Below are 11,035 nucleotides of genomic sequence, written 5' to 3'. Positions count from 1 at the left end.
AATAAATACGATAAAAGAAAAAAGAAAACAAAGTGAGAGAAAATATAACAGTAACTATGAAAAATTGAGAAAAAATTGTATATTTCCATGGCAAACAGTCAATGAATTTTACTTCGATTATACGTACTCCTGATACACATCAATAGCAGATGTACTGTGGGTTTAAAACATTTTATTTTGGAAGATATTTATAAATGCAACTGAACTAAACCAGAAACTTACCGGAACAGAACAAGAAATGAACTAGAACTAAAATATAACTGAACTAAAACTGAACTAGAACTGAACTAGAACTAAACTAGAACTGAACTAGAACTGAACTAGAACTGAACTAGAACGGAACTAGAACTGAACTAGAACTGAACTAGAACTGAACTAGAACTGAACTAGAACTGAACTAGAACTGAACTAGAACTGAACTAGAACTGAACTAGAACTGAACTAGAACTGAACTAGAACTGAACTAGAACTGAACTAGAACTGAACTAGAACTGAACTAGAACTGAACTAGAACTGAACTAGAACTGAACTAGAACTGAACTAGAACTGAACTAGAAAAACTGAACTAGAACTGAACTAGAACTGAACTAGAACTGAACTAGAACTGAACTAGAACTGAACTAGAACTGAACTAGAACTGAACTAGAACTGAACTAGAACTGAACTAGAACTGAACTAGAACTGAACTAGAACTGAACTAGAACTGAACTAGAACTGAACTAGAACTGAACTAGAACTGAACTAGAACTGAACTAGAACTGAACTAGAACTGAACTAGAACTGAACTAGAACTGAACTAGAACTGAACTAGAACTGAACTAGAACTGAACTAGAACTGAACTAGAACTGAACTAGAACTGAACTAGAACTGAACTAGAACTGAACTAGAACTGAACTAGAACTGAACTAGAACTGAACTAGAACTGAACTAGAACTGAACTAGAACTGAACTAGAACTGAACTAGAACTGAACTAGAACTGAACTAGAACTGAACTAGAACTGAACTAGAACTGAACTAGAACTGAACTAGAACTGAACTAGAACTGAACTAGAACTGAACTAGAACTGAACTAGAACTGAACTAGAACTGAACTAGAACTGAACTAGAACTGAACTAGAACTGAACTAGAACTGAACTAGAACTGAACTAGAACTGAACTAGAACTGAACTAGAACTGAACTAGAACTGAACTAGAACTGAACTAGAACTGAACTAGAACTGAACTAGAACTGAACTAGAACTGAACTAGAACTACACTAGAACTGAACTAGAACTGAACTAGAACTGAACTAGAACTGAACTAGAACTGAACTAGAACTGAACTAGAACTGAACTAGAACTGAACTAGAACTGAACTAGAACTGAACTAGAACTGAACTAGAACTGAACTAGAACTGAACTAGAACTGAACTAGAACTGAACTAGAACTGAACTAGAACTGAACTAGAACTGAACTAGAACTGAACTAGAACTGAACTAGAACTGAACTAGAACTGAACTAGAACTGAACTAGAACTGAACTAGAAGTGAACTAGAAGTGAACTAGAACTGAACTAGAACTGAACTAGAACTGAACTAGAACTGAACTAGAACTGAACTAGAACTGAACTAGAACTGAACTAGAACTAAACTAGAACTGAACTAGAACTGAACTAGAACTGAACTAGAACTAAACTAGAACTGAACTAGAACTGAACTAGAACTGAACTAGAACTGAACTAGAACTGAACTAGAACTGAACTAGAACTGATATGAAATTAAAATAGAAAAAATACATTTTAGACTGTTGTAGTGCTTTATTCCAGCCCACAGTGTTCTTTTGGATATGTAAATATTACACAAGCACACAGTCAATGAATTCCGGTAAAAATTACTAGCATTTTACCAAACAGATTCTGGCGTACTCAGGCCTATACGTTTGCGAACAGCAATAACAACAGTAATAAAAAACAAACGAAATAAAATTGAAGAATAATAAATTTCTGTTATATAAAAGTAGGCAATTGGAACAACTTAAACAAATGAATAAGAAAACGAAATGATAAAATAAGACACACATTCGCTTAATGCCAAAATTTATTACACAATTATCCCCAAAAATAACTGGGGTAAACAAACTCACACACAAACAAAAGGATCAAACTACTTAAGAAAATCAACGAAGAAAAAGTCGAATGAATAATGAAACATCTATTTAGGGCCAGATTTCGTAAATAAAGACATAAATAATTTCAATTTCTCAATCAAAATAAGAAAAACTACCAATAATAAGAAATTTATTATAATTTGTTTGTTTTGTTGTTACTGTTGTTGACGATTGACTTTCCACCTACATACATAACCTTACTCCAGCCAATACCATGGATTTTGGACGTCGAACTCAGCAAACATTAACACAGCCAGACTGTTGAAGACTTAAATATTTTATGACATGAAATAAAGAAGTTGTTACAATTGTAACTTTTTTTTGAGGAGGTATAAATGAAAACCGAAAGAACATAATGCACCAGACTGTTTCAAAGTTGTGAAGGAAAAACATTATTTATAATTTACAGTAAGATTACAATTGAAAACGCAAACGATAAGCGAAATAAGCTTTTCTGATTTCGTAAACAAAGTGTTAAAAGTGTTGTTGTAGTTTCGAGGAAGTTTAGACCCTTTATAGACGGTGTAAATTAAATCATTTCGAAGAACTAACTCACAACATAAAATATCATCATTGTCATCTAAAACATGAGCATCATGATTGTGTTTGTTGTGCCAACCAAACAAAAACAAAATATCAAAAAGAAAAACACCAGGATTAGTTTTAGTTACGTTTTTGTATTTTATAATTTATTGACTTTGCAGTTGTAAAAGTTTGACTTCCTTTTGTCTCCCTCCCCATTCCTCTCTGTCTAACAATACCAATACTCTTGCAAAACAATAAAAACGTGCAAGCAGCAAATGGACTCTCATCGACCATTAAGCGGTTTAGACGGACAAACATACATACGTTTACATGTGCCAGACATTCAGCCAAAACGTAGAGACACAGTCATATGATATTAGAAAGTAGTTTAGTACAGCCATTAATTTTAATACATCCATAAAAAAAGTAAAAATGGCGCCACGACAATCAAATCACATTAAACTCAAACCGCAACAACAATAAAAATAAAGCATTAAATACTAAAGAAAATTTTATTAAAAAGGATTCAATGTGAAAGTTTTAAAGACCCTAAAATAAAAGTAAAATATTACAGTATTAAAATTAAAAGAAGAGAAGCAGAAAAAAATCGTTGCCATAAAAGTGGTAAACTTAAGGGTATCTTTAAAGTATTTTTGAAATAATATTTAAGATTTTTAATAATTTAAACACAAAATTATCAATTTGAAAATAAAAAAAAAAACGCTAAATGTTGCATTACTAAACTGAAAAACTGACAACTGCCCCAAAAACATGCAAAACTCATCGTCTGTCTGTCAATAGCAAACAAAAGAAAAAGAGAACAAGATAATGTTTAAACTTGTCTCATTATTATCGGCCAAATATTTGCAAAACATTAACAGCATGCAACATGCGACCTAACCGGTTTCTGGTGTCACAGTTATTTTGAACATAAGATCCTCTACATATGGCTAACACCAAAGTTGCCATGTTGAAACGATTTTTAAGAAAATATGCACTTGTTTTTAAAGAAAACTTTTCACAAATTAATGGCAAACCTGTTACCAATTAAAGGTTTTTATAAAAATCTTTCCCTGAATATTTTTTATTGATCAATTGATGAGCTTTATGTAAAAAAAGCTTTTTTAAAAACTATTCAGAAATTTAAGCTTTAAAAAAACTTTTCAGCTTTGATCTTCCCATGAATGTCAAAAGCTTTTAAAACATTTCAGCAAAAAAAAAGCTTTTTATAGAAAACTTTTCAACACTGAAAGCTTATTATAAAAATCTTGACATGAATGTTTTGTTAATGACGAAGCTTTTCTTATAAAAGCTTTTTATACAAATTTAAAAACTGTTGAGACGGGAAAGCTTTTTATAGAAATTTGTTCAACAATGATTGTTTTTTTAAATAAAACTTGTCAACAATTAAAGTTTTATATAGAAAACTGTTGTTGTTTATTGCTTTAAAAAAAAAACTCTTTCTATGAATGTTAAAAAATGAATGTGTTTCAAAAAAACTGTTCAGCTTTAAAAGCTTTTTTTAAACATTTCAGCAATGGAAGCTTTTAATACAAAAATTTTCCATGAATGTTTTATAAAAACGGTTCAGACAAAAAAAGCTTTTTATAGAAAATTGTTCAACAATGAAATTTTTTTTCAACAGTAAAAGTTTTTACAGAAAATTGTTCAACAATGAAAGTATTTTATACACAACTTTTCACCAATTAAAGCTTTTTAAGGAAAACCTACACCAGTGACAGCTTTCCATAAAAAATCTACACCAAAGAAATTTTTCTAAAGAAAATTTTTCAAAAATATATATTTTTATAGAACAATGCTGACAAATGAAAGTTTACTATAGGAAAATCATCAAATCAACAAATTAAATTTAAAAAGAAATCACTAATGAAATTTTTCTATAGAAAAATATTTACCAATAGAATTTTTCTATAGCAAATTTTCTAAAGAAATATATTAAAGAAATTTTTTTGCCAATGAAACTTTTTTCAACTTATGAAAACTTTTGGCAGCTCTGCGTCTGGAACAAATAAAATTTATCTTCCTTATTGTTTGTATCGTTCCTTAAAGGCTTACAACACGCACATGTGAATGAGAGCATATGAAATGAATCTCTCTCTCTCGCTAAACTTTAAACCCTTAAGGGGACTAAAAATTTTATAAAATCTCGGGATCTAAAATTTTTATCAGAAGACTATAAATTTTATCCAATAAGATTATAAATTTAAAAAAGTTTTAGAAAACAAATTCTGCATAAAGAGTTTATTTTTGTTTATAAAAAGGCAATATCACCCTCAATGGGTTAAAACAATCTTCGATTGATCTTTTGTTGGTCTCTCCGTACAAAAATTAATTAAATGAAACGAACTTTTTCTCATAGAAGTTAAAGACCATTCAATAACAACCGAAAAATAAAACGAAACTCATACAAAAAAATGTATCTCATATCAAAAGAACAGCTCAGAAGAATCAGTTAAAATTGAACAATAGAAGGGTGAACACAAGCGCAATAAAAAAAATTCTTAAGAAAAAATAAGTATAAAAAAAACATAAAAAAATTAAATTAATTAATTAAAAAATAAATTTGAATATAATACTATAACTATATTTATAAATCTTTAAAAGAAAATACAATTAAAAATTGCATTTCAATTATAAGCGAATCTTTGTCATAGACGTCACAGAAAGAAGAAACATGACTCTAGTGTTTTGTCGTCTATTTAGAGGTCAAGTTTTCAATTAAATAATTAAAAGACGACAGCAAAACAACACAATTGTTGGCGTTTTCAAAACAACTACAACTATATAACCAATAATAATAAATAAATAACAACTACTTGCCTCGAGGTCAAATGTCAACTTAAACAGTGAATGAATGACGTAAAGTAAAGTGTCGTGTCTTATAGTGAAATACGAGTAATGTTGTCTTGTCTTAGTTATATGATAAAATTTGATTCCAAATAAAATGCAGAAATATTTCTTACTATTATTCATCCTCTACATTTGTTGTGCCTGTCAACAACAGGCTAATGCCAAACAAAAAGATGTCGCCCCCTTTAAGGAGGTCATCTGTGAATCTGTCACAATACGATCGATTAAAGATTTTAATAAACTGCAAAATTGTACTGTCATCACTGGCTATGTGCGTATAGTACAAATGCAATTTACTCCTCAGGCCTTGGAGCATGTTAAAGCCTCAAATATAGAGGAAATAAGTGAATATTTATTAGTGTACCGTGTTGAGGGTCTTGATAGTTTGGAAAGACTATTTCCAAAACTGGTGGTTATACGTGGTGTTGAACTGTTGTACGATCAATATGCTTTGATTATTTTGGAAAATCGCGATTTAAAAAATATTGGTTTGGTGAATTTATTGCGTGTTTTGAAGGGTTCTATACGTGTTGAGTCGAATCCTTCATTGTGTTTTACACACACCATTAATTGGGTTTCGATTTTGGGTAATAACACAAAACAGTATTACTATGTAATGAAGGTGAGTAATACAATCGAACTATTAATATGAATTAAACAATAAATTTTAATAAAAATGTCTTTTCTAAATTATGTTTCAATTGAAGCTTTTATAGAAACGTTTTAGTCATAGTTCCGTTACTGTTCTGTTCTAGTTCTGTTCTAGTTCTGTTCTAGTTCTGTTCTAGTTCTGTTCTAGTTCTGTTCTAGTTCTGTTCTAGTTCTGTTCTAGTTCTGTTCTAGTTCTGTTCTAGTTCTGTTCTAGTTCTGTTCTAGTTCTGTTCTAGTTCTGTTCTAGTTCTGTTCTAGTTCTGTTCTAGTTCTGTTCTAGTTCTGTTCTAGTTCTGTTCTAGTTCTGTTCTAGTTCTGTTCTAGTTCTGTTCTAGTTCTCTTTCTACTAAAAAATAAAAATAATTTTATTTACAGAACAATAAATCCCCAAATCAATGTCCTCTGTGTTACACCTATCAGGATGAACTGGATACAATCGAGGTTAATCGTCACAAAAAATGCTGGTCTATGGGAAAATTCCAAAAAACCACTTTAGATTATATAGATGGTAAAAAGTGTTACAAACAAGGCGGTAGAAGCAGTTGCTTGACTTCATGCTCGGATAGCAACTGCAGACATTGTACAAAATATGTGTCTGAGAGAGGTTGTGTAGATAATTGTTTACCGCCCAAATATAGATTGGTGAGTTTCCAAGGGACAACATTTTTATTATTTATTACAATTATATATTTCTTAAAAAGGCCTATAAAAGACAATGTGTAAGTGATTGCACTCAATTGAAACTGAAGCAATTGGGCATGGAATGTGTGAAAGAATGTCCCAAACATTATGTGGAAGTAAAGAAAAATGGCAAAATTTCATGTGCTTTAAATTGTACTGGTAATTTTGTAGTACACACTATAGATGACTTGGAAGGTTTGGCTGATTGTAGTACGATCGAGGGTTCCTTGACCATAGAATTATATGAGATTCACAGTAAGTCTTAATGAAGACATAATAATGTAAAAAAATGTAATTTTCTTTAATTTTTTACAGAACCCTTAATACAAAATTTGGAACATGCTTTTCGCAATTTAAACGAAATTACCGGTTATTTGAAGATATTAAGTTCACCACAAATTGTATCTCTACATTTCTTTAAAAATCTCCATACTATAAGAGGTTCGGAATTGATAGAAAATAAGTATGTTTAGAAATCAGTAACTTAATTGTTGATTTATTACAATTTTTTTTAAATTTTTTCCAGGTATTCCCTTTATATGGTTAACAATCATTATTTGGAAGAATTATGGCTCGGTAGAGTGGCCATTTTACAGGGCTGTATTTATTTCCATTTCAATCCACGATTGTGTTATGAAAAAATTACCGATTTACAGAGTAGTTTTAAAGAATGTACTAAAATAACGATTAAGGATGCTTCCCGAAATTCAAATGGCGAAAGAGTAGTATGTAAGTTTAATAATCTTTTATTTGGAAAACAAGTAGGAAAGTATAGTCGGGCATGGCCGACCATATAATACCCTACACCATGAGTATATTTATTTAAATTTTTACTTTTTATAAAGAAAATTTTATGTTGAATATTATTCCAAAATATTTAAGCAATTTATTGATAAAAAGAAAACAAAATTTCTAAATGAGGCTTTATATAGGTCAAATATGGGCCGATTATCGGTAAATTTTGGGAAAAGGATATATTTTTAAATAACAGTTAGTTTTGTTCAGTTTCATTGCGATACAAATGGTTACAAGTCAATTTTAGAAGTTTAAGACATTTTTTGAAGGGGGGTTTGTATGGGGGCTGGGGTCAAATAAGGCCAATCCTTACGAAAATCTGCAGTGTCATTTATACTTATATAAAACTTATTTGTGTCAATTTTTAGAGAGATAATTGAATATTGGACGTAATTATGGTTGTATGGGGGCTAGGTGAAATAATGGACCGATTTCAACCATTTTCAATAGGCTTCGTCCCTGTGCCAAAAAACATGTATGGTCCAAAATTCATCAAATTAACTTGAAAATTGCAGCCTGTACCTTGCGCACAAGGTTTACATGGACAGCCAGCCGGACAGACGGACGGACATGTCTCAATCGACTCAAAAAATGATTCTGAATCGATCGGTATACTTTAAGGTGGGTATTGGACCAATATTTTTGTACGTTTTTGTATGTTGTATGTTACTAGTCAAATATTACATAATTGAAGAATTTTCTATAGATAATCATTTGTTGGAAGACTTTTATATAGAAAATCTTGTAGAAAACCTTTTATAGAAACTTATGCTTGATAGAATTATTCTAAATTTTATTATACGATTTTTTGTAAATTCATTTTTCTTTCCCCTTTTTAGGCGGTCCAGACATACGAGATCTTACAGCCAATATTACCGATTTCAATTCAAATTCCGCTGTCGTACAAGTTGATCTTATGGTTCCAGAAGAGTTTAGTCTACTAATCGGTTACACTTACTATTATAAAGAGGCTCCTGAGAGGAATGTAACAAAATTCGATGGTCGTCATGGTTGTGGCAGAGATAGGTAATTATTTAAACTCTATAATTCCCCCAATAAAACTTTAATAACCTTTAAATTTATTCTAATTTTAGTTGGATGACCGATGTCGTTATTAGCCAACGTAGACGTCATATTTTAAAGCATCTTAAACCGGCAACACAATATGCTTACTTTGTTAAAAGTTTGACCACCATGGATTATCCTTACTATGCGGAACATGTCTCGGAAATAGAATATTTTCAAACTCAACCCGCCAAGCCAGAAAAGGTGGCAAAGATGTATACACACAAACTGTCCACAAAGGAAATTGTGAGTACAAATTGTTTAAAATTACATGGTTCAAATTTTAAAAGTCGCCGTTTTTTTCAAAACAGGAAGTTCATTGGTGGCCACCACGTATTCCCAATGGCATTATAGAAAAATATATTTTGCAGTATGAAGTAACAAGTAAATAGTTTTTGAAATTCCTCATAATTTAACAAAAGTTATTAATATTTCCGTTAAATGTATCTTTTTACAAAAAGATGACACAATTCTCACAGACTCCATTTATCAAAATAAAGAAGAACTTTGTCAATGTCCTAAACTTGATGTAGAATCGATAATTGCCACTCCCCATGTAGATGATTATCATAATAAAGTGCAATGGCTCTACAAAGATGCCTTAAGTAATTTGCTGTAAGTTTTCGCAAAAACTAAATCTTTCACTTTTCCTAATGTTGTTTCTTAAACCAAAGATTCCAAAAAAGCAAATCTTCCGGACAAGCGGCTTGCATTAAATCGGACAGCAATGAAACTGGAGAAGCTCGTGCCGAGAAGGCTTACAATAAATTGCGTAATCAAACCATAATAAAGCAAGAAGAAGCCAAAGAAACCTACATTTTACCTCATCCCTATCCAGTATGCAATCAATCAAATCCCAATATACAAGATCAAACGGAAAACAAGTGCATACCGTTGGAAAGATATGAGGATGCCATTGAAATACCTGGTCATCGTCACTCCTATATATTGAATAATTTAGAACCCGAACAGACATATCGCATTAGTTTGAGAGCGTGTGTCAAAGATTTAGCCAATGGCTGTGGTCCGGAAAAGGTTATATTAGCGGAGACAGTGAGCAAACGTTTGCAAACAATATTGGATAACTTATCAATGCATAAGTTGTAAGTTGTTTAATGTGTAATAAACATAATTTTATCAAAATAAAAGTTAAAATAGAAACAATGATTTTGTAAATTTTTTTTTTTTTTTTGTTGTAGGAATTTGACTTGAATATCATTGAAAATTTAAAAAAATAGCAACGTTTTTTCATTTAAAGGTGGTTGTGTGATGTAATAAGTGCATCCTTTTGCACTGACAAAAACACAAAATCACAGTTTTTTCCTTCTTTCATTTTGATAAATCAGTATTGTGAATTGTATCTAAAAAGAAATATGTTAATAATAATGGTAACAAAGTTCATTACAACTGGTAATACAGTGTTTTAGTAATGCCATACTTATGCGTCAACAAAAACCGTTAAACTTTATTGCAGAGTATCAAATGTAAACGGATTAAGAAGAACAATATCGATAAAATACCACAACTGTAAAAGTAAAGGCTGAAGTGTCAAACATATTCAGTACTTTGAGCCCAACTGCAACTGAAAGCTAAGCAATGTAAATTACGTAATGTATAATGTTTAAAAAAAATAATTAAATATGGTTTAATTTAAAAAATTTGTACCAATAATTTCACACACACACTAACCACATTTAAACAATACAAAAAGGTCAACAAATTGTTATTTCTCATTTTCGAACGCCAAAGAATATTTTTCAACTATTGTAATTCGTGCAGTTTGACGTATGGATTGTGACCGCTCTCATATAAATTAGGGTTCTATAAATCGACTTTCGAATATTCGAACAATCGACTTTTTGTCGAAAAAAGTCGAAAAGTCGAAGTCGACTATTTTGTTCCATAACTCGACTATCGCCTATGAAAAAAGTCGACTTTGTAAATAAAAGTCGAAAAGTCGGAAAGTCGAAAAAAGTCGAAAATAGTCGAAAAAAAGTCGAAAAGTAGGAAAAAGTCGGGAAAATTTGAAAAAAAGTCGAAAAGTCGACTATTTATAAAATATTAAAAGTCGAAAAGTTGAAAAATCGACTTTTAATTGAATGAAAAAAGTCGAAAAATCGACTTTTAACTAAATGCAAAAGGTCGAAAGTCGAAATGTCGACTTTTTATAATATGCAAAAAGTCGAAAAGTCGACTTTTCATAAAATGCAAAAAGTCGAAAAGTCGACTTTTCGTTTCAACTATAGAAGCCTAATATAAATACAAACATTGAATAAATGCTTGACACTTAGAATGCTTG

At 30.7% G+C, this 11,035-nt stretch overlaps 1 protein-coding gene across 1 annotated transcript; it reads left to right on the top strand.

Annotated features, from left to right (window-relative positions):
• The first annotated feature begins 5,153 nt into the window (after window positions 1-5,153).
• On the top strand, window positions 5,154-9,900 carry LOC111680331 (insulin-like growth factor 1 receptor). Its single transcript, XM_023441968.2, has 10 exons — window positions 5,154-6,166; window positions 6,571-6,837; window positions 6,897-7,131; window positions 7,192-7,339; window positions 7,403-7,605; window positions 8,511-8,697; window positions 8,766-8,982; window positions 9,048-9,120; window positions 9,198-9,351; window positions 9,411-9,900. Exons 1-10 carry the CDS (start codon window positions 5,639-5,641, stop codon window positions 9,841-9,843), a joined length of 2,445 nt encoding a protein of 814 aa, XP_023297736.2. The 5' UTR covers window positions 5,154-5,638; the 3' UTR covers window positions 9,844-9,900.
• Window positions 9,901-11,035: the final 1,135 nt, after the last annotated feature.

The sequence above is a fragment of the Lucilia cuprina genome, chromosome 4, assembly GCF_022045245.1.
Source record: "Lucilia cuprina isolate Lc7/37 chromosome 4, ASM2204524v1, whole genome shotgun sequence".
In the NCBI taxonomy this organism is placed as follows: Eukaryota; Metazoa; Arthropoda; class Insecta; order Diptera; family Calliphoridae; genus Lucilia; species Lucilia cuprina.
The sequence above is the reverse complement of the archived record's forward strand: the minus strand, read 5'-3'. Positions and strand labels throughout refer to the sequence as shown.